The 25044-nt window shown below is 36.8% G+C and overlaps 1 protein-coding gene across 6 annotated transcripts in view; it reads left to right on the forward strand.

The window, feature by feature from the left end:
- The window catches only part of HELZ (helicase with zinc finger), a 92119-nt gene that overhangs the window by 53472 nt on the left and 13603 nt on the right, over positions 1 to 25044 (forward strand). For all 6 annotated transcript variants that reach the window (XM_067308108.1, XM_067308110.1, XM_067308111.1 and 3 more), the window contains 9 exons: positions 3258 to 3436; positions 5078 to 5196; positions 7121 to 7266; positions 9717 to 9864; positions 12720 to 12903; positions 13870 to 14098; positions 18413 to 18617; positions 22835 to 22886; positions 23667 to 23860. In XM_067308108.1, coding sequence (XP_067164209.1) covers positions 3258 to 3436; positions 5078 to 5196; positions 7121 to 7266; positions 9717 to 9864; positions 12720 to 12903; positions 13870 to 14098; positions 18413 to 18617; positions 22835 to 22886; positions 23667 to 23860 — 1456 coding nt within the window. The remainder of the gene's footprint in view (positions 1 to 3257; positions 3437 to 5077; positions 5197 to 7120; positions 7267 to 9716; positions 9865 to 12719; positions 12904 to 13869; positions 14099 to 18412; positions 18618 to 22834; positions 22887 to 23666; positions 23861 to 25044) is intronic.

A 25044-nucleotide genomic window follows, 5' to 3' on the forward strand; every position in this document is an offset into this window, starting at 1 on the left:
GCTACTTTTCACTGCTGTTACAGAGATGACTTACAGTGGTTTTAAAAACAATCCCTTAACAACCATTGCCCCTTCTTTTGAAATTGCCTAAAGTTCTCAAACCAAAGATGGTGTTCCTGTATCTTATCAAACGTTAGTATGCGTCTTCAGCCACTTTTTTCTTGAAACTCTAGCTTCTATCTTATCTCATCCTCAAAGGAGGACTGGTAAAAAGTTTAATTTTCAGATTGTAAGACAGGTTCTTCACATGTGTTCTGCCTCCCGTGGATCATGCTTGTACATGAGAGTGAGCCTCTCTCTTGGAGAGGGAGCAAAAGAAATAAAAGGGAGAAATCAGATGCTTTTAAATTTTTCTTTAGGGTTCTTAGGACTGCTTAGACTTTTTTTTTTTTTTTTTTTTTTTTTTTTTTAAAGCAGAGGCCTGAGGTGAGACTGCTAGGTCTCTTTTTCTTCTAAGCTTCCGTGTTGCTTTTGCTTGGGGGATTTCAGGTGAGAAATCACTGCACGAATCTGAGGTGTTAGGACTGGAGTTTCTCCACAAAGAGTTCTCTGGAGCACAGCCTGCGGGAGAATCCTGGCCTTTTTGTCAAGAACTAGAGGGGTGTTTTTTCCAGTTCAGGACAGAAAAAGTCTTGGAGAATGTAAATTTATTTCCCATTGACTCCTTGTTGTCATGAGAAGTAGGAGTTACTTCTGTGGGATACAGAGTGGAAATCGAACTCCGTTTAGCCTCCTTCAGAGCTTCTGTCTCTAGACTCTCCCTTTAGTGGCTTTTGGAAGTGTTTCCTAAGTCACTCAGGAGCAGTCCCTGCCTGAAACATGACCAAGGAAATGATTTTGACTCTTAATTACTGATACAAATTTGTTCTTTTGCAAATAGTCCATTGTGCAGATTGGTATTCTGATGAAAATTTATCAGTGGAATCAACATGTGGAAGAGTAGGAAAGACTCAAATTGGTTAACATTTAATAGAAATGTTTGGGCCAAATTCTGTTATGGCATAATTTTTGAAGTTGATGGAAACATAGGTTAGCTGAGAACTTGCTCCATTCTTTGGATCATCTGCTAATATAAAGTCCACAAAAATGCAGGGGATGAAATGTTGTGATTCATGTTAAGTAGGTTAAATATATTTTTGTAATGCGTTCATCTAGCTTTAAGAAAAAAACTTAACAATTATGAAAGTACAGGAGATTTTATTAACACATACGGTACCCGAGGAAGAAACCCCTTGTTCAGTATGCTGTTGAATATTAGACTGACTTATATCACGACATTTTCCAACTAGTTGCATCTGTCAGTTCTCTTATGCCAGTGGTGAATAATAGCTCTGGGGTAGTTTTTTGATCTCACATCAAAATAAAAGAAATTAATGGGTAAGCAGCAATACAGTTTGAAATGCTGTCAGCCAATCTGTGAGTCACACATAGTTGAATCTGTGTAATAAAAGACAGCACATGGTATAATAATGTCTAATAACCATAATATTTTGCATTTCAATAGCACCTTTCATCCAAGAATCTCAAAGTGCTTTACAAACATAAAATCACAATAAACTCATTAATCCTCACAGTACTCCTGTGAGAAGGTAGGTATTGTCCTCAGTTAAGATCGAGAAACTGAATCTACAAAAGCTAACCGACTGGCTGGGATAAATAGAACAGGGGTTGTCTTACTCCTACCCCCCTACTCTAGCTCTTGGGCTATATACCTTGTATGTTGTCGCATTAACGTAGTAACAGTTTATCAAATAAAGTTTCAGTATGACTGGTAAGAAATATGTTTATAACATTAGAAGGGTCTTGATCGTAGAATGACTCGGGTACATCACTTCCTTCTGCACTGAATCCATTCTCAGCTGGAATTACATTTGGTTACTGAGTGTCCATTCTGGTTTCTGCTGTTTTGAACTAAAAAGCTATTCCGAATACTGCAGTGCGTTTGCACATCTTTGCATTTAATTTTGTGCTTATTGTCCAAAAGGAATGTTGTTACCTGTATTTTCATAAACCAAATTTGTTATAACCTTAAAGATTGTTTTTCTCACATTATATGGAACTGAGCTGTAGTTTTCAAACATGGGTGGACATAAGATAGAATATCCACATTCCAGCCGGTGCAATCATGTTTTCACTTAGGTACATGATTACTTTTTTCCAAATACTTCTTAATGAAATGATATTTTCCTGTGCATGCAGGAGAATTAATCTGAATTGAATATATAATGAATAGAGAAAATAAACAATTAAATCTCATATTCAGAACTGAAATTAGTTTAAACTATTTCATCTTAATTTTCTTTGGAAATAAGTTACATTAAAATCACTTTAATTCAGAATATGAATATTTACCAGTAGTTTCTTGTAGTTTAAAAATTCCACTTTAAATTCACAATTCTTGCTTGATTCAGATTATATTTTTGAGGAACACCATGTAGAGAAGTTCTTTGACATCTTTATCCAGATGCTCAACTGGTGCCCTTTGGTATATTTCTGTATATCTCTCTGGAGCTATATGTACTCTGTTTTCTGGGTCACAGCCTTTTGTCTTCTCTGTTCCTCCTCCCTTTAAATAGACTGGCCATAACATTACATCACTTTTAAAGAAAAAATCAGCACTGATCTCATGATGTGATGATTAAAATTTTCTTAAGTGTCTTGGGAAGATGTTTGACATACAACCTTTTGCTGACAGTATTCTGACTTCTGATATTTTAGACCTTGAGAATTACCCTTTCTGGCACTGTCTTCTCATTGTTTTATGCAGTATATTGTAACTGTGGTCCTTCATGGTAACCAGATGAATATCCTTCCTGTTTGATTCTTAGAACTTGTGAGACATATAGTAGGTGTAAAAGGAAGTGCAGGATTTCATTAATGTCTTTGCAGCGCTGTTGGTTCCAAGACATTTATGTTTCAGTTGAGGAAATATTTATTCTAATTTATCAGTACCCTGAATTTTAAATGAAATATATATTGATATGAAGGTCACAAACTCAAACATATGAAGAAATTGTTTCAGATTTTCATGTGTCATCTAATCCATGGTAACTTTCCATATATGTAGTATTGCACTGCAGCAAATGGAAGATAATCCGAGACATTTTAGTATATTTTAGCATGTAATTCATAAAGTTATGTTTTACTTCCTAAAGACTAATTTTTATTTACCAGAAAACAGAATCTTAGCATTTGCAATATTAGGCTGTCTCAGTGTTCGAACTGCATAGAAAATAAGCCTGCTTTTTCTTTTCTAGGGTATATTTCAGAAATCGCTGGGTAAAGACTGTCCACCCAGTTGTGCATCAGTACTGTTTGATTTCAAGCACACATTCCACCTTTCAGATGCCACAGAAGGAAGACATTCTTAAGCAACGAGTAGTAGTTGTTACTTTGAATACATCACAGTATCTATGTCAACTGGATCTTGAACCAGGTGAGATAATTTCTAAACAAGAAATGTCCTTAAAGTCCTTTAAGAAGTATCTTCCTCTTACCAGTTTCAGTGACAGTATTCCTTCTCTTTCTTCTCTGCCCCTTGAATTGTTCAAAAATGAAGAAAGAAATGAGGGACTGTCTTAAAATGGTCTTCCATTTTCTTGCAAGAAAGCTTTTGTTTACCACAAAGCTGTAAAATTGCTGGCATTCAAATTAGCTTTTCCTTATTCTGTTCTTTCTTATTTAAAAACGGAAGTAATTAAATGAAGAAGAAGTACTATCTATAGTCTGGTGTTTTCTGAGATCCAAGAGGGAAAATTCTATTTGAGATTCTGACTTTGAATATTATGCTCATTAAGGTCATTACTCAATGGAGCATGTAAGCATAAGCACACAGAGCTTTCTGCTTGTTTTGTGAATTGTTTAGCTTTGCAAACAACTCCCACACATACAAACTCATGCTATGTTAACGTGATATTTCTAGGTTGTTTTCTAAGTTGAAATATCTTAGACTGATTAATTGGGGCAGAGGCGGCTTAGAGTTTATTGGTTTCTTGATCTCCACATGAAATTCATCTGCTTTTTGGAGAATGTAACTTCTTTACAGAAATTGTTAAAGTTAGCTTATTATAGCTGCAGTTAGGCATTCATTGCAATAGATAAAACTAATATGGAATTCATAGCAAGTATTTTCAAGTCTTTAGATAGAAGTTACTACTTTGTTTAGAAATGGGCTGTGTATAGTCTTGTCATAGTAATATGTGTCTAAGTATACAGAAATCATATTTTCCAAAGAAAATTATTATATTTTTAGTATATAATCTTACTTGGGAAGTGCACTAAGTGCTCTCATGGTTTGCCTTCAAACTTAATGTCTACCAATATGTGAATATATTTCTCTCCTATAACTATCCAGAACTTATACTTCTTAAAATATAAGCCTCTTAATTAGATATCTGAAATAGTCTCTTCAGAGTATGGCCCAAGTTATTTCATGCGCATGTTATCCGGTGCATAGAATTTTTCCCACAAAAGCAAAACTTTTCAATCCAACATTATCATAAGATTGAATTTGAATCTTCCTTCAACTTCTGGTCCTTCCCCCCCCTCATCAAATTACCTAAGGTCCGTAACCAGCAAAGTGCTCAGGTGTGCGTGCAACTTTAATGGGAATTTTAACATACAAAATAGTTCATAGGACTCAGGTACATGAGGGAGTCCTTTTCTTGGTCATTGTACAAACCTCTTCAAGACTCCTGCTGATGGAAAAAAAAATCATATTTGAGAAACCTATGGCAGGGGTCTCCCAAGAGACTTCTTTCTTCTCATATGAATAGAGATCTAGGTAAAACACTTGTGTTGATTCAGATATATCAGGTGAAAGAAATAAATCTGTGGGCTACTGCTAATATCATTGGCATTCAGTTGACCATTGTTGGCCATTTGATGGGCTTGCAAATTTTTGTCTTCTGTGGTTTCTAGTAGTTGCTAGAAATTAATTTGGATAAGCCATACTGAATTTTTGTCTAGTTTTGGTTACTCAGAATATAAAACTCCTAAGACAAATTATTGTATTGTTATCACTGTTTATTTTATCTTATCTCAGTTTCATTTATTTGCTGGTATCTCTGTTTTACAGGGTTTTTCACACACATTCTGCTAGATGAAGCTGCACAGGCTATGGAGTGTGAAACTATTATGCCTCTAGCATTAGCTAATAAAAATACAAGAATTGTCTTGGCTGGAGACCATATGCAGGTAAGAGCTGTAGGATTTTTTTAAGTAGTCTGTGTGATACTGTCATCAGAGAAAGTGTATGTATTTATATATTTAGGGTATTTATCTCATCCAAATTTCTATGTTATATGAATACCTCATTGTCTCCCAGACTCAGTATTTCTGCTAAGTAAGAGCACGATGTTATCCCCATCTTACAGTACAGGAATATATAAAGAAAGTGAATTGCCCAAGGCTATGTAGGAAATCTGTGACAGAATAGAGACTTAGGCCCAGTCGGCCACTGGACTATATTTAAGTAAAACTTCATTTTAAAGAGGGAGGTAGATAAGTTTTACCAGTTATATAATAGATGGGGAAACTAAGGAAAATTCAAGTGATATTATTTGTGTAAGATGGTGCGGATGGTTGCTTATATAGTCAGGGTAAAAGTTCTTGCTACTTTTTCTGGCCCGTAGTCCATGCTGATTTCTAAAAGAACTGACGGATACAGGCAGTGTGTTTTATGATTTAGACAAGTGTTTTGTATTAAAGGCCTCATCATCTGGTAAGGATTTGAACAAGCAATAAACAGGGAACTGAAGCTAAGCGGTGCCTTTTTACCACTGTGCTGTGCTTAGGAATTGCTTGGTAGTTGCTGGAGTTTGAAACGCTGATTCTGCGTGCGGTTTTGCAGCCTAACAGGCATGAGAAAGCATGCCTGGAAAATTCAGTCTTACTTGCTTTATTGGTTTAGGCCAGATTTATTTGTTTTTATAGATTTGCCTTCAATTTTCTTGGCATTTTACAATGGCAATGGAATGGATGTTTGCATTGGTATAGTAATTAACTTAGAGTAGGGTTGCCGTCCACTGCTCTCATCTGTGTCATACATATGGTTCTTCAGGTCTTGCCATGAAATCTTTTTTTTTCCTTTCGCTTTTTGATTCTTCTGTGACATTACATTCAGTCTGTACATCCCACTGCTGTGATTTGATACTAGCGGATCATTTGCAGTCATGATACAGTAATCCCAAGGTCTCCATAGTGCTTTTTATACATAGAGCTCAAAAGTGCTTTATAAAAGAGGTTGGAACTCTTATCTCATGAGCCCCCAATTGGATGGCTAGAGCCTTGACTCTGGCCTGTATGTCTCAGGATATCATCTGTGAAGAGCTGTTTTTATAGTTTAGGTTCTCACAAAGTTCTCATAGATGCACACATGAAGTGTGCAGTATTTACATTTCCAAAACTAACATATATCTGGGGGCTAAAGAAAAATGAAGTGAAACACAAAATAAACTTAGAATTCTGAATGATGGTATGTTCAAAATAGATTGCTTAATTTCCACTTTAAAAAAAATTTAATTATGTTTTAAAATTGTTTTCTTATCATCCTTATCATCCTTGCATTTTTCTTGCCATAATAGATGGTGTTTTTGTTGTTAAACAAGCCCAAGAGTAGTTTAGTGTATTAGTAGCTAGGACAGCTAGGTTTTAGGTTTTCCAGTGACTGACTGTTTGTTTTTCTTACCATGTTACAAATTTCTCTATTTTCTGATATGTAGTAATTTAACTATGTAAAACATAAAGTGATCCTCTGTGTAACTGTGTAATGGCATTCAAAACAGTATTTTTTGGTCATATAGCTCTCTGCTTTACTGAAATTATTGATCTATGCAAGCCACGAAGGAAAAATTTAGACATAGTTATTGAGTGTTTTGCTGTTCCTTTAAGAGCATGCTGGCTTTTGTCACTTTTACAGTAAGAATGTGCATTTCTATGGAATAATTACAAAAAAATTAATCATAGATATACATCCTCCAGTTATGGACAAACACTAAAAGTGAGATTTCTTGGTTCACAGAACATGTTTGTTTTGATGCAAAATACCTATCTTGGGAGCATGAAATTCTAAGTCTGCATATTTAGTTACGTTTTCTTTGTATGTGTGTGTCTATTACAGCTCAGTCCTTTTGTCTACAGTGAATTTGCCAGGGAAAGAAACCTTCATGTTTCATTGCTTGATCGGCTCTATGAGCACTACCCTGCTGAATTTCCGTGCAGGATCTTGCTGTGTGAGAACTATCGCTCCCATGAAGCTATCATCAAGTAGGTGTGAACTTTTTCACTGTATCATGCTTCCGTTTGACTGGCGTGAGTGAACTGGAGTGAACAGCTCTGATGTTTCTGTGCCAAGCACAGCTGAACGAAGAGTATTAAATGTTTCTGCGGTGAAATTTTGGTTGTTTCAAAGTTAATTAGCAGGGTACTTCTGTGTTACTAAGTTGAAATTCAGTCTCCTAGAACAGAAATTCGGGGGACAGTTAGGCAATTGTATTACAGACCTCTCATTCAGGGCGGGATGCTTTGGCTGCAAGACTTGCGTGCTAAGCCAAAGAAGAGCTGGTCTTTGCTTTTGGACCACTATACAGTATATTATGTTGGTTCTATGTTTCTTTGAACTGCTTCAAATTTAGAATAATTACTGGGGTGTATTTTCTTAGTGGAACAAATAAGCCAAGTGCAGTATAAGGAACATATGGATGAATAACTATGAACAGGAAAAAAAAAGTAGGTCAAATTTTGGGCATGTTTCTTTCATATTGTCCTTTTTTTTTATTACTTCTTTCAAGACACATTAATCAATTATTTCACATTTTTATGCTATGATAAACTAATGGCTGCTAGTGTAATGAACTCGTCCATGAGCTGTGCTAGAAAGAATAAATGCAGTCATGGGGAAAAATGCTAAAGTTTAAGTCCTTGTTCAAATATTTACTGAGGAATATTGTGTTGGTATCCAGTCATACTAATTAGGTTATCACTGTGTTCAAAGCAAAAGCAGAAATATTTAAGTGTACTGGGGAGGGAAAAGATAATGTATTTTGTTACACAGCATAAGATCTCTCTTCATCCTCTGGACTTTGTAATTATAGACTGAGTGTTGCTAAATTTCTTATACATTTCTAGAAATTATAAATTATAAAAGAGAGAGAATCTGAAAGGGAAGGGATCGTTTCAGCTTTTGGTTAGAGATCATTTCCATGAAATTTGCCTCAGAAAGATCATGAAAATTCATTTCTGCAGTTGAAGTATCAGACAGTGAGTTCCTAAAAAGATCCACTATGTTGTACAATGAGGTAAGAACTGCAAAAGTACCATTGGGGAGAGTTGGCCGTTTAGCCAAAATCCCGTGTGCCTAATTCAACTGAAAAATGTTACTGGGTGAACTGAAACCTGCTAAATGCTCTCGTGGTGGTCCATTTAAGAGATTGTGTGAAGTCTATTTTCTTTTAAGTGTGAAATTTCCGCTGACACATGGGACCATGATGCTTATGACAGAAATAAGTGGAAGATGATGATTCATGGTGGTCTCATTAATCATATCTACCTAACTGAAGTAAAGAGACCAAAGGAAATTAAGGAAAGAACAAGCCATTAGTTCAGTCTGACTTTGGAGCTGTAATTAGTAAAACAGTCCTTGTAGAAATGGGGTTTTACTGTTCAGTGAGACCTCGTTACTGAGGATTAACTTGCAGAAGAAATTGGTAGTTTTGCTCGTTGGTAGTGGACTGCTACAACTCATTTCACAGATGAGTTGCAGATTCTTTTCATTCAAGATTGTTCAATGTAAGTCAGCTCTGGTCAGCAGTGAGCTGCAGTTGCTTGACAGTAATTTGATATCAGATCAGTTTCTTGGCTTTTCTGTGACCAGTTATTTACATCTTGAGCCAAGATTACAGCTAAAATAATTGGAAGCCTGGAAGAAGTCAGTGGGCCTGGTGATGGGACAGTCCTCTAGGTTTGGTGTCTTCATGTCAGGCTGTATTCACGTTGCCACCTCCACTGAGCTACATCAGAAGAACATGTACTAGTGATAGGAGTATGCAGTCTCTTCTTTCTTGCTTTTTTGTTCCAATTTCCATGTTCATTCCAGCTTGTCTTCTTTCCTCCTGCTCTTCACCATAAAACTAGTTCTTGCCATGTTTCCTTTTAAGTCAGCCAGCCTCTGTCGTGCCCACGTGCCAGCAGAGGAAACGTATCCTGGTCGTGTTTCTGATGAGTAACAGTATAGCTTGCCATGGAGGAAGAGCTTGCTTGGACACTGAATCCGTGAACTGGATTGTACTTAGTGCACATGAAATCTTTAGCGAGTTTATCCTCCAAGTCCAGCAAGTGTTAACTGATGTAACCAGGCCCATAGTCCGGCCGACCTGGGGGGAAAAAATAACAAGTCCCTGACACCAAATTTTCCTTTTGCCCAGTTTCAAGCCACCAGACCTTCCGAGTGAAACACTAGCGAGAATGCTGTTAGTAGCTTTGTCGAGCTGTAGATCAGCTGAAAACATTGCCTTTGTAGGAAGACTGTTGGGCAAACACGTAGTGCTTTCTGCCCTGTCTCTGTCTGTCAAGCGGAAATACCCCTTCAGAGAAATCATTTGGAGGTGCTGAATAGTGATCAGTGGTTCTGTTTCCTTGTGCAGTATTTTGTGATTGCATATTTTATCAGTGAGATCCTTTGGAGAGTCCCCATTGTATTTTGTTTTGCCTTGTTGCAGTTACACATCTGAACTTTTCTATGAAGGCAAATTGATGGCAAGTGGAAAGCAGCCAGCCCACAAAGATTTCTACCCTTTGACTTTCTTCACGGCACGTGGAGAAGATGTGCAAGAAAAAAATAGTACAGCATTTTACAATAATGCAGAGGTAACTCTTCTTTGCCTTTATCCTTGACTATTTTCTTAAAAATTTGTTACACGTTGGGATTTTATATGTCACAAATATATACTTGTTAATTGAACAGCCTTGGAAATCTATTTGCTTATGCTTAGTTTAAGTAGAGGCCATAAATTGTCCTCCAATAGGAGAGAGTGACATGGAACATGGAGTTAACTAAACATGGAGTAGCGAACACTGTAATTGTAGTAAACATTTTCATTAATTTATCATCTTTTTCTCTGCAATTTGCAAGCTGCTTACAAGTTCTCTCAGTTTCATTCTTCAGGATATCTCTCCTGCTAATTTTTATGACAGTCTGGTGAATGTATCTTAGCAACTGAAAATAACTGTAGGTTAAAGTAAAACTTAGATTTTTTTTTTGACTGTTGTAGAAATGTTCCCACTCAGATGGGAGCCCTCTGGAATAACATTTCATGTTTACTTAAGTATGTTTGGGATCAATGTCTAACAAATCATGCATAAATGTGAATTTTTTCAGTGAATTTGTTCAATTATCACAATATTTGTTTCACATTTATGGATATTCTTCAGAAGTGACTTTTATTCTCATTCCTGCCTTTCAGTTAAAAAAAAAAAAAAAAGAAAGACCAGACTTGGCAATAATTTTTGTAGTGAAAATTGCTTTTCTGTAGTCACCTCAAATTATGGGCGTTTGAGCCAACTCCATTTTTATGCCAAAAGGATATCTGAACTAATGTCTTCACATTTAAAGAAAAAGAAAAAAAAATCACTAATTTGCTTAAACATGGAAAAATAAATTAAATTTTCTTAAACTTATGAGATGAGGAATTTTAACTGAAGTTAGTTTGCAGTTTAGCAGCAATATTCATTATGAAGTATTGCAGAGCTCTGCGTCTACCCCTTGTGGACCATGATGCATTTTGTCCGATGGACAGTTTTTAACCTTTTTGTTGTTGTTATGCTGCACTAGTTATGCATTCTTTATTTTATTATACATATCTACTTAAATAAGAAGCTCTTCCTAGTTTAGTTGTATTTGAGCCGCCAAAGACTTTTGGATGCATCACTGAGAAAACATGAAGGCATCTGACTATTTTCATTAATGTAGTTGTATGACTTTTCCATTAAAAAAAAAAAAAGACTTGTGGAAGAGCTTAAAATATCTTCAGTGGCCCAGTAGCTGTCTGAAAATTGTGAGTCATTAATAGCTACAGGCAGAAATGAAGGACAACAGCTGCTTAAACACCAATATGAAAGACTGAAATTCAGATGAGGGAGATTTTTGCTGTCTGACCCTTAATGAACATTTGCGTTAGGGCATCTTATGGTTCAGTGGTGCCTGTATTAAGCATTAGTCAGGAAAATACACTTTCCCTTTTTGGTCTTAATTCTGTGCTTTCCCTACACGGTATTAGCTTCTGCATATATGGTTAGAATTATGTGCTTTGAGAAAAACTTTCCAAAATATCTGCAAAATATATTTTGTGCTACACTTTTTACAGATCCTGACATTTATTCTAACATCCTTTGTCAATAGAACTGGCTTTTAAATAAGGGAATGTGTGATGTGTGAAGTTATATTCAGGACTTGCTCAAACACTGCCACATATTTTCACTGCACTCTGAGAATCCAAAATGTTCAAAATAAAGTATTTGTGTTTTTTTTTTTCCCTGGGATTAACAGATCTTCTTTTGCTTCATTTATTTCTCTAGAAATTAAAAAACACCCTGAGTTTTTCAATAATCTGTCCCAGTTAATATTCAGTTTGTAAGTGAGGATGTGTATCTCATAACCAGATCTTCGGATAGTAAGAAGTCAGCATGAAACAACAGATTTTCAGCAGTTTTGCCTGTTTATCTGGCTGGTAATCTGGTCTCTTGTGATAAATTTCTCATGAAAGGTGGTCCTGATTTTCAGACTTTGTATTCTGTAATCTCGCTTAAGAACTGTTTTCCTTTATACTACAGTGTATACCCATTGCAATTTATATCACTTTTAACGTTCTTGAAATATTTCTCCATCGGCAGTTATAGTCCCAGCCTACAAATTTGAAGAAGAGATAATATAAAAGCTAAAAACACTGCATTTTTTTTAACATGCTCTCTTGCCCCTGTCAAAGATAAGTGGACAAATAGGGAAGAGAAGAACGTTGAGAATACTTGGGGTTCTTGCAGGGAGGGCTGTCTGCCGAGCTTCCATTAAGAGAGTGAGCTTACATTTGTGATGCTAAAGAAAATTATATCGATCAGTTATCATGCCTTAAATAGCTAAATAAATATTTACTAAATAACAATATACATGTTTAAAAAATAAAAAAACCTTCCATAAAGTTGTTCAGAAATACTTTCTACACTGCAGTATCTCCATGCAGTATGTTGAAGTAGAAGCTTCTATGCCTGGCACATCTTGCAGGAGTCGCTTTGATGAGCCCATCTCCTCACAGAAGGAGGTTTTCAGTTTTTATTACTAATTAGTCTTTTCAGGTAGCACACTTAATAGTATTTCAGACAGGAACTAGCAGCTGATGAATAACTTGTAACTCTTGGTGGCATCCTTTGGAATGGGAAGTGACTGCACACTGGTCTATCTTTCTTGAGCTATCAAACTCTCAGATGATGTATAGAAAATCCATGGTGAAAATAAATCCCTATTTAGGCAATATATTTACTTATAAAAATCAGATAAAGTATGATCCTACTGTTACTGCTATAGTATTATACAACCTTACTCAATAAGCAATAATACTAATGCATTCTATGTCATTTAAATATTTTAGAACTTTAAAATTCAAATTCTCATCCCGTATCAAAGAAGGACCTTCAGTCAAGTGTACTTCTAAGACTTCTGACTTTCTTTTAAGGTGTTTGAAGTAGTAGAGCGTGTTGAAGAATTAAGAAGAAAATGGCCGGTTGCCTGGGGCAAGTTGGATGATGGCAGTATAGGGGTTGTAACACCTTACGCTGATCAAGTGTTCCGAATTCGAGCTGAGCTTCGGAAAAAAAGACTGTCTGATGTCAGTGTAGAAAGAGTGCTGAATGTTCAGGGTAAGTAGTAGCTATATGTATAAAAGATCTGCTATGGAAATCAAAAGTATGACTGTTCCAATTAAGGAAAAGTTGCTAAAGTAATCTTAAAGTGTTTGGAATAAGAGCTGTGACATAGCCTGTAAAACTGGGATATCGAAATGAAACTGGCATGGATGCTGATTAGATGTATTCCGACATAGAACACCAAAACAATAAACTCATGCACGTAAGATTTATTTTTTTTCAAAATTAAGTTCAAGCCTATTTCAAAAGTAAATTGATTTACTGGAAAAAGTGAAAACTGATATATTTTTATTGTAAGGAGGAAAACAGTTCCAAATAAAAGTGCGACAAGGCTTCAGCCTCAAAATGTTCTGTTGATTTTTGCACTTATAGAATACTCTGCAAAAAGGGGTCTGCAATCTTAGGGATTTGTGCATGAGATCACACTGATAACACAAGAATTTTTGTGTAGGCACAGCCTGTTGCTAGGTTGCAGTTAAGTCAATAATATATGAAGGAGGGTAAGTAAGTAGCTGAGTGACAGGAGATGGTTTGTTTTGTTCTTTCATAGTAGGTATCTGAATTCATGTGAGTTTGGGAGAGTTGCTAAAATATGAAACAGGAATGTGCAGAACAACTTTTTCATAGTAGAAAAAATAAATACAACAGTTGTTATTGCCTGAATGGAAACATTATAAAGATAATCAGAATTTCAGAAAGTTCTGGAGTGATTAGTATTGAGATGAAAAATACATTTTTTAAAGAAGAGATACTCTTGTAATAGAAAATGCTATTTATAGTGCATCTTTTAAAATTTTTAAATCTTATTATTCTTGCATAAAGCTCTTTATGTGAAGGGTAGTTATCAATTCTTCGGAATATCCAGGTGCGAACTCTGTCTGGCAAGTACAGTGATCTGATTGTATTACTAGCAGAAATAGCTAAAATTATCTCAGACATTTATTTTTTGTTTCTTTTTAGGAAAACAGTTTAGAGTTTTGTTTCTCAGCACAGTACGAACACGGCATACATGCAAACATAAGCAAACACCAATTAAAAGGAAAGAGCAGTTACTGGAGGACTCAACAGAAGACTTGGATTATGGTTTTCTGTCTAATTACAAACTTCTCAACACTGCCATTACAAGAGCACAATCCTTGGTAGCTGTGGTGGGAGATCCTATTGCTTTATGTTCCATTGGAAGATGCAGGTACTTTATATATGTTTCTTAGTTAATCCGGACTCAGGATGCTAGAAAACATACATTTATGTATATCTGATGGATTTAATAAACTCATGGATGTTTTTTTAGGTGCCAAATAAGACACAATACATGTAAATCCATAAAAGAAATGTATAGTGCAATTGAAATTCCTCAAATATATATCCACAGAATTATCCTAAAGACGGGAACGTGTTAGCTATGTTCCCAGCTCTTGCAGAGGCTTGCATCTTGTCCAAAGCGTGCTGCTTAAGCTCATGCCTCGAGCAGAGCAGGCATTTGTAGCCCCGTGTCGATGAGCAGTGTCACTGGGTGGTGCAGGAATTCTTGAGCCGCTGTCTACCAGCCGCCTCGGGAGCTGGAAGCATGCGGTTGTGTAAGGGCTGCTCCATCCCCTGGTTAGAAGGGCTTGCTGAGAGGCAAGAGAGGGGAAACTTTTTACAAAGATAGTGAAGAAAACCGCTACCCTTGGGAGGCAGAGCATTTTAATATCCTCTAAGGGTAGACAAGCCTGGCTTTGTTTGTTTCTGTTTTGTTCTCTTTTTAATTTCTTATCCAGAGTCGCATTGTCACTATGTGTAACAACCTACAAAGAAAAAGGGTGAAGTCTCTACCACCTGCTCAATGATAAGCTCTTTTATGTATTTATTAACGCTTTAATTTGAACTTGATGGTAACAATTGAAGACCCTTCATTTTATTTTCAGGTGTTTTTTCAGTATACCTGGTATAATTTTATATAGAAATAAAAGTAATATATAATTTAGAGTTCAGAGAAATTTAAGATGTAATGTAGTATATCTAAGTTGAATGTTATGGCAGTTATGTGACAGTGGAAGACTGAAAACCATTGTTTATATATTTTTATGTCTTTGTGAACCTAGGAAAAAACTCTATAGGATTTGAGTGAAAATACTTTTTATAGACCTAAATGAAGAAATGTGAAAAATGATAAGAGATGTAAGCACTGATTTTTAAGGATACCGAGTACTTGTTCTTCAAAGGTTTCTTTTTCGATGGAAGAGCTGAAATGTTGCGATGATCAGAGATAAAGCCTGAGGCTTGTTTCTGGAAGAGAGAAAATGCTGCACAGACTGCATTATTATATTAGAGCTAAAAATACATAGTAGTCAGTTGTTATATCTACATTGTTTTCCACTTTTCTGAGCAATATTCCTTTATTGGAATGCAAATGGATGTGGTTTTCAAAGATTAGAATTGAAAATTCCAAATGGAAATCAAAACTTTTGTTTACCGTGTTTATGAAATATAACCTGAGTTTAACTTACCTGCTTGAGCCACCCTGAGAATATAACTATACATTGATATAGTAATCTGATCTAAAGTGCTAGTAACAAGTTATTAAAAGAGAAATACCACTTGAGCTTTTATTTCGTTTTCCCCGTTATCTGCTTGGTCTTTAGACGTGACCTGGATGTAACTCCCTGATCAGCAAAAGCTCTGTGCTCCTGAGCACTAGATCCACAGATGATGAGTGTCTGTTGTGGGCGGCTGCTGCAGTCTGCAGTTCGTTGGCTCAAGCTGCAGAGATGCACGACTTAGTTGCAGAGGCTGCCCAAGATTTCTGTTACTGCTTGTACGGAAATTGGCTTTAGCTGATAAATTGTACTTGTCTTTCCCATGCTGGGGTTCACGATGCACAGTGTTACCAAAGTCAGGGAGCAGGATTCCCTAGTTAGTACCTAGGACCATTATGGGTTCTCCATCTGTCTAAATACCGCTTTTGTTGGAGAATGATGATTTCCTTTAGCCTCTCTAAATCCCACTGGAAAAGATGATCTCTTGCACTTACACGTAAGTCTGAATGTTGAGGGTTTTAGATTAGATACTTGCGAGAGACTTAGTTTTCAAAAGCGGGGACTCAGCGGTTTCTCTGAAGTATCTTTTGAAGTGGCTCTTTCAAAGTAGCTCCAATGGGGCATGCAAAACCTTACTAAAATAAAAGCATAGGCTATCAGTAGAGTACCTAAGTTGCAGTCTTGGCAGTTAGGGATTCAGTCTGCCTTTCTAGGACCAGCAGCTGTTTAGGTATAGTCTGTTCAAAATTATACAACAAAAAGATAATTAAGAAACAAGCAACACTGGAGCTTTATTAAGACATATCTCAAGCTTTGCTTTTAATACACCGTTGTCTTGTTTCACTGAATAATTGAATATTCACTCTTTGAAAATAGTGCTGGAGGGGCTCAGGCACACTGGAAAGATGGTTCTTTTTTAGTACGGCAGGAGTATAGAAGTCTGAAAGAAGTGACATTTCGTTAGGAAAAGCAGACCTCAAAAAAGTTTAGAGTACTTGAATTTTATAAATATTCTAATACCTGTCAAAATGAGTCAAGAATCTGTGATGATGGTGGTAGAGAGCTCTGTGAAGTACGCCCTGGGTAATCATTGCGTTTGCGTGTGTTACAATCGGACTCGACAGGGCTGTTTTGGCAGACACTCCCGTTAAACTCAAGAGCACCCTGTAAGACACAGACAGCAGTATTTTATTCTCTGTTCTTACACCCCAGTACAAGCGCTCCATGCGTAGGGAGACTGCTTGGGGCACTTCAACCAAAAGCCTGTGAGTCTCAGTGGGTTTGTGGTACTTGGCAGTAGCTTTGGTGACTGAATTGATTAATCAGAGGGAGTTCCATCATTAAAGCATCCCAATGAAATATTTCATTTTGGTTTTAAATCCTTACTTAAAACCTTGCAAGATATATTTTGCCCTGTGGCAAAATGCAGAGAAGGGGCCATCTTGCATACTCAGTTTTAAGAGAGCATTGTTTGCCTGAATAAAATCACAACAGAATAAAATCACAGCAGGGCTTTGAGGGATAACTGCTTTGGATTGTTAAATACATCAATAACATTACCGTGTTCTTGCAAGAAAGATATTCCTTCTTCTCCAAAAATGACAGCCACTCAGCAAATGTGACATTCCTATTAAAATCAGTATATAGCAATCTCTCATTTAACAGGTTTTGGGGAGACAACACTGCAGTAACAGACTCCCTTATTGGCCTCACTTTATTACTGAAGAGTCAACTAGAATTTTTTCTTGCTCATTAGGACAAAATCTTTAATTTTTAAAGAGCACTTGTATGTGTGTGGATTGATGTGATACCTACAAAATGAGCTTTACTGTTTTCTGTAAAGCTCTGTGAAGGTACCTGAGACAAACACCATTACTATCTTGGTTTCTGTACAAATTGTTTATATGTAGTGGAAATACATTATGTTGTCCTTAAGTTTTATTCGACATCTTGTAGCGTACAAAGCAGTATTGGGTTGTTAGCAATTTTTTGTTAGCTGTAAGTATTGGAGTTTTTCTTGAGTTATTTAATTTTAATTTGTATTGAGACACTAAGGAGTGGATCAACATACATTTAAGATCTTTGTCTTTTTAATCCTTTTTTTCAGTAACTTTCATTACTCTTCATTTTTTTGAAAGAGAACAATATTTTTTCTATCTTCAGACCTTATTTAAATATCTTTTCAAATATCTTTTTCGTTTACTTAGAAAAACAAAATGAACCTGAGTCACACCATTTCTCCTGCTTGCTTAATAGAGTAAGCCTGCTGCCTTTGCAGCATTAAGTAATAGAGCCTGCTACCTTTGCAGCATTAGTCACTGGTCCCTTCCCATCCTTTATTACGGAAAACAAATGGGCTGATTGGTACAGTACACAGCTACCTTCAACATCTCGGATTTCCTGCCTCAATTAAGCAGGATACTTCCGGGATTTACTTCATCCCAGTCTTAACAATGTTTTGCAAAGTAATTCTGTCCGTGTTTCACAAGAGTAGTTCTGAGAGTGTATCTCAACTTTGATATTTGTGACGCTGAAATTCAGTGACCTGCCTAGATTCATAGACTCTTCTTGGCATCCTCCGGGACTGGGAGCTTGTGCAATCCCTGTGACTCTTTGAGCTTTAATAAATTCTATAAATCACATGCTTTCCAAGATTTTAAGCATTGTTTGCTGTGTTTGGTCTTCAAGGAAAAATTCTAAGTTAGAGCTGTCCATGGCATTAATACTAAATGTGATGTAGACCCAGTGCTGCAATCTGATATGCACAGACAGACCCATATGTCCAGTTTAAATAACTGGGGAGCTTTGCATTAGGCTATGGGATTCAGATGCGTGGATTAAGTTGCTGGATTGATGGCCTGGTGTGTAAAATGAGCATACAGGAGAAATAAAAACTCTACTCAGTTATATAAAATCCTCTTAAATTTTAACGACAGCCATTAAGTCTTACTCCTTTTTATTGTTTCTAAAAATTGTTTCCATAGGAAATTTTGGGAAAGGTTTATTGCCCTATGTCATGAGAATGAAAGTCTTCACGGTATCACATTTGAACAGATCAAAGCTCAGTTGGAAGCTTTGGAGTTAAAGAAAACGTATGTGTTGAACCCACTGGCTCCTGAGTTTATCCCCCGGGCTCTTCGACATCAGCATTCAGCGAATACCACCAAACAGCAGCAGTCACCACCAAAGGTAAAGGTTCACTGGTAATGAATTTAGTCAGGAAGTTGAAGTGAATATAGAAATGTCTGTTGAGAAATAATATAAAAGGTTTATTGGGCAAGCTGTTGTTTTAAAATTGCATCAATGCAATTAGATATCAGTGCAAATTCTGAAAGGATTCTCAGCAATTTCAAATGAAAGCTCTAGTCTTTGTTATAGCACGGTGTTTAGCAATACCTTGGGATTGGCCAAGCCTGGATCTCTTACTAAAATACATGCCTTGGGTCACTTTGGCTTGTTCATCGACTGTGTTGTAATGTCGCTGAGGAACTTCAGGCTTGGATCTTGGCCTCATTGGTTAGATAAGCCAATTTAAAACTCGGAACAAGAGATGATCCCTGTGCCAAGCAGCTTGCACTCTGACTCGAACAACATGTGGACACGAACAGTGCCAGGGAGTAAACAGAACAATAGCCGCAAGTTATTTGGTTTGATCTGAGAATCACGTGTAAAATCCGGTAGCTTATAGTATGTAAGATAATTATTTGATTTCATTAAAATACATTGCAATACAGTATTTTCTCAGGATTAGTTCAGGAATAATATCCTTCAAACGGCCAGATTTCATTGGCATCAAGAGGACATATAGGTGTATTTATCACACAGCAATAATTTTCCTCAGCCCTTGCTGTAAAAGGGAGTGAAGCAGTGATGGAAATACATTCTTTGCTTCCTCAAGATGGTAAAGAATAACATTAAATTCTAGAGCTGTTTATTGTGATATATTAGTAAACAATTCTATTTTAATAGTTTTTTAAATTTATTTCAAAATGCAGTTCTTTTAATTAATTTATGTATAGAGATGAAATGCAGGTTGTCAGCTTTGTGAGGAATTCTGTCATACAAGAAGGAAGAAATATATGTATTTTCCATAGCTTTGCATTGTTACAGGTTATATCATCTAAAAGAAATTTTTGCTACAGGGTTTTTTGACAGTACAAAAAGGGAGGCTTTCCCTTTGGCAGTCCTTCCAAAAAGAGATTTTGTGAGAATGTTTCTTTGTCAAGATACATTACTCTTTGAAACAAACACCAGTTCTCTAAAGCAGCTAGTGATGTGTCAAAAAGGCTTACAGAAAACCACAAATTAAAAAATTATTGTTGTCTTAAATAGTCATTTCTGCTCTTTCATTGTTCATGAGTGCTTCAGCCTTGAATGCATTTTAATTAATAATAAAACCACAATGTATTAATATTTTTGTTCCCTAAAACAAAATGAAAATATTTGAAAATGCAGGTATAGTAAATTTTTATTAAAAAAAAAAGAAAAAAGCGTAGAAGTCTTGCAAAAAGTTCCATATATTTTTCTCCCAGTTTGTTAGTAAACTAAGCACATGTGCTGTAGAAATCAGAAGACAGACTTTCAAACTGCTATTTCAATTTAAGATCTGAAGTGTTTTAACCGCCTATATCATAATTATAGTAAAATCTCTTCCCTCTGAGTGTAATTGACAGCTAGCATGTGGAATGACAGAACTACAGTGGGCAGGTAATACTCAAACACATACAGCAAATGGTTATGATAAGCAATACACTTTCCTTTGCTGAAGTTTTAAAAGCAATTGGTTAGCTTTGCTCATTTTAGGCCCCCTGCGTACGATATTTAGCATTCAAAGATAAAAGGCTGAAAACCTAGTGCTGATGTATCCTATGCTGAAAAAATAGGAAGAACAGCCTCCAAATACACTGTTTTGTGGTGAGTTTGTGGACATCCACGCAGCTCAGGGCTTAATTTTGATATACAGTGAAATGTGATATTGTAAAAATGACACCTTATTCAGCAGAATTGCTCTTGGATTTTTTTTTTAAGATATAAAGAACCTTTTTTGTTGTTTATTAGTTAAAAAAAGAAAAAAGTTTCAGTCCTGTCACTGTCACTCTCTGAGAGCCGAGCAGCAGTAGGATACTGGCTTGCTTCATGGCAGCGGCATCGGAGGGGGGCTCTGCCCCCGCTGCGCTGGGTGGCCTGGCTGGGGGGAGTGGAAGTGCCTAAAGGATGGTGGGGTTTGATGGGCAGAGTCTTTATTAAAGGTGACGATGTGGAAACTGAAGATTTTCTGAACTTGGAGCTTACCGCAGGGTAGTTAACATACAGTAAATCAGGCTCTGAATTTATACAGCTCTACCTACCCACTGCTTGCTGCCTGCGTTCCAGCTTTTTGGCCTGGATTCAGGCACTTAATTGAGATGCGTCAGTGCCCTAGAGGTTTTTGTGGTCCGTGAAGACCACGAGTCTGATTAAGGGTCTGGAGAATACCCGCTTCTCCCATCTGTTGGCTAAAGGGGGATCCTGGGAGTGCCGAGGCTGGTAACTGCCTGAACTTAGGTACCTGAGTCTTGGGCCGAATTTCCTCCAGGTGCCTTTATGCAGTGCAGAGTATTAGACTGAAAGTGGGACAAGTTCCTAGAGAAAACCGAGTGCATCCTGCAGTGCTCTGAATTGCCGTCGGTCTAGCTGATGGTAACTTCCCTACAGATCTTGAGGTATAGTAAGCTGAGTGACTTGGAGGCACTCTTAGCCCATGTGGTTACTGTCTTCCCAGGAATACTGGAAAGGAATACTGTGTTGAAAATTTGCAGTCTAGGTTACTCCATACAAATGTTCTTAGATGCAAAAGCCTTGAATTATGTCGCTTTAGTTGTTTTATAGACTGACAGGGAAATGAACCTTGATCTGGAAATCTCTGAGAGACAGTAACTCCAAAGGTGTCGTCAAATGATTTTATAAAGTTGTTAAACCATGAGAACTATTAAAAGAAAAAAAAGGAAAAAGATAAACAACAAAACAAAGCCAGCGTCATCCTCCCCCAACACGGCAGTGGTCCCAGTTGATTTGTATTCAACCGTCTGATATGGTTACATGCTAAAGCTCCTGTTCAACAGGAGAACTTTTCTTTTGAATTTATCTAATGATTTGCTATTTCAGTTTTAAAAATATGGCCACTATAAAAAACAAGTATCATAGGTAGAACAGAGATTTTGTAGACGTTTATACGTACTGTGTGATGCTAATTGACAGCATAACAGATAGAGAGGTGCCTTGTATAAACCATGGGTGATTCTTAAGGCATGTAACTTCTCTAAGTTTTGTTTTAGTTTGAATCTTGCTCTCTGTAGGGAATAAACAGGCTTCTTTTATTTAAGTACTCTAAAGAAAAGTAATTATTATTTTATTTTCCAATAATTCACTTTTAAAAAGGGGGGGAAAATTCAGAGACAAGTTCTTTAATCTAGTTTCTGTATGAGTCAGCATTGTCACACCACCTGTCTACGTACCTCAACTAATTTGCTCAGACCTCTGGAAAACTGCCTAGGCTTATCTCCTGGGAGAGAAAAGTTTTGCAGCATCAAAGGCTTTTTAAATTTTATTTTAAATTTGTGAATGTATTTAGGTTAGATTAAGTAAGGAATTCCCATTCTGCAAATGGCTTAAGAGCATACGACATTTGAATATGTGCTCACATTTTATGAATATTAACTACTTAGTTGCTGCTGTAAACTCATGAGAGTGTAGGAGGGATAACTCGGTTCTGTTAACCTCCTTTCTCATGTACAATTCAGCAAGGAAAAGGAGATTCCCCAGAGTACTCTCGTCCTTGACTCTACTATATTATACTTTTCGGGTAGCAGTCACCAAGGGGTAAAGGCGACCCTCCTTTACAAATACAGGAGATGGGATAGGGAGGTAATTGCGAAGGAGGCTGGGTGAGCAGCCAAGTAAAACTGGTGGCAGCTGCTTTGCGTCCAAGGTTGAGCTGGAACCTGGAGGAACAGCTGGATCCTGCTTCCGCAGTTGGTACTGGGTGCTGCTCCTAACAAACTGAGACAGCAGGTGATAAAAGGGTGAGAAAGGAAACCCAAAGCAGCTCGCTGTAACTGTTCTCGTATCTTTAGACGGACCTTAGCGAGTGAAGGTGAAGAGAAGACCCTGCAGGGAGGGAGTGTCCCCAGAGTTCCCGATAATGACCCATGGGTTAACTGAGTTAGTGGTATTTAATATCCAACTTTGTGAATTCATAATCAGGTGATGGAATTGGACAGTTGAATGCATAAGGATAAAATGTTTAGCTTAATTTCTTTCAAACCCTGCTTTGTATTTAATTCAATTATAATGTTCAGTTGAAATAAAGATGCTTTGCTTTATGTTAAGTCTGCAAAACTTCACTACTGTTATTTTTCCCTTTAAAGGGCAAGGTCCATCATCATAACCAGAATGACCACTTCCCACCTGATGGAATTGGTAAGTATCTGCTGTTACTGGAGGAATTCCTCCAAGCTTGCACTGACTGGGCTTCAGTGAAGTTGATAGTAATTTGACATGAATTGAGTATCTGGTCTGTTCTCTGTTTGAAAGCCATTTACTTCTTGAGTGCATTTGGAAAACAGATTACAGGCTGGAAAGTAGACATTAGGTATTTCCCATGCTATCCTTTTGCAGGTGTTGTGCACACTGACTTTAGAGCCTTATCACAGCATAGGCATTGGCCTGTTAAAAATGGTTGTGTTTTAAATTCCTGATATAAAATACTGTACCAGTATATTCGCACTATAAAAGTTAAAACGTTATAGTGCTTGCGCTGTTATATCATATATTTTGGACTTATATTGTGCTTTCATCTATCAGATACTACTGGTAATACTTTTGCAAGGTAGCATCTAACAGTTTAATGCTTTTGTTGTTAATTTAAAATGCATTCGTTTAAAACTTGTCTTCCCTGCTAAAGAAAGGAGGATAATTCTGTTGGCATGTTTTATTGGTTTGGGATGCTCTTTCATTAACACAGTTACCAACTACCTGTTTCTCTATATCTCAGCTCACATTTTCTGCCTTTTCAAATTTCTGAAATGGGATACAGGATTTGCTATATGATTAATGCTTTTTCTGTCTATATCAGACCTATCCTGTAATGAGAGTTGCCCTCACGCTTTGTGAAGATAAATGCTATTAGGATGCAAAAGGAAACAAAGAAATAGATGGTCTTCATATTCTTTTTCTGTTTATATCTTCTTTATTTTTCAGTTCAGCCCAACCCTTCTGTCCTAATCGGAAATCCTATCCGAGCATATACACCTCCCCCTCCTCCTCTGGGACCTCACCCCAACCTGGGGAAATCTCCAAGTCCTGTTCAAAGGATAGATCCACACACTGGGACAAGTATTCTATATGTACCTGCTGTCTATGGAGGAAACATGGTCATGTCTGTGCCTTTGCCTGTAAGAATTCTTTTTTTTTTCTTTTTTTTTAATTTTTGTCCATTTATTGTATGTATAAAAATGAATGGCAAAATCAGTTAGTGAATATTTTGCTATGTTTTCCAGCACTTCAGTTCAAATACGTGGGCTTAGCTAGCTCTAGGAGTGGCTGTACAGAAGACCACCAGAAAATGAGGACTTAGAAATGTTGCTCCCACAAATAATACTAGGCAGTCTAAAAGCAATTTCATGTTAATGCCATCTGGTGTTTTTTTTCAGCTGTAGATATAGACACACCAGTGGGATCTGTCTTATCTGACTTGAGATATCTGCATCTGAATTAATTGCCTAGTCCACTTCTTAATCATTGGAGAGACATAGGCAATTCTGATGAAGCTTATTTCTCTTTATTGACTCATACGGTCTAAATGACCAGCTTTGACCATAGATGTCTGAATGTAAGGTGTTTGAAGTGAAGTGATATGAAGAATAAGCATAATGGGATGTTTTCCCCTTCCAGAACATCACGGTGAATCTGATTCCTCTCTGATCACTTTCTCTGTAGCACTTAAGACCACAATGAAGACACTTTATCAGGCCTCTTAGACCATTTATATATGGAATTTTGTATTACAAATAGAACTATCCCAACAAAACTTACACAAATTAAAGAAACAGTCTCTGATTTATATCTAATATTCACAGTCACATATTCCAGGAAGAAATCAGGTAGGAAGGAACAAAGGCTACAGAAGTAATTTTGTGTGGAGTAACATGTATGCATGGTACATGACTCCTGAAGACTCTGGGGAGGACACCGAACCCACACATGGGTTGTATATGTGTACAATGCCATCCCGAATCCTAAGCATCTGCTTAGAATTTTGCTTAGTTCATTCATTTTTTTAGTAGTTACAGTAGTCTTCTATGGAAGTTTAGCTTATGGTTGCTGTATTGGGCCTTGCTGTTAAGAACTCTGGTTTCAGTTGATGTCTTAGATCAGCTGGCAGCAATAGATTGGTTTTCTTTGCTAGGTCAAGTTATTTTCCTTTTTCCTAGCTTACCAGAAATCAGAATTTGATGAATAAATTTAAAGGCAATGAGAAGGCCAGCAGCTGTATCTTTGTCATGCTTGCTCACATTATATTAATATCAAACCAAGACAATTTAGAAATTTCTGTTTTATTTTTTAAGGAGTAATGTAT

Source organism: Apteryx mantelli, chromosome 19 (assembly GCF_036417845.1).
Source record: "Apteryx mantelli isolate bAptMan1 chromosome 19, bAptMan1.hap1, whole genome shotgun sequence".
Classification (NCBI taxonomy): Eukaryota; Metazoa; Chordata; class Aves; order Apterygiformes; family Apterygidae; genus Apteryx; species Apteryx mantelli.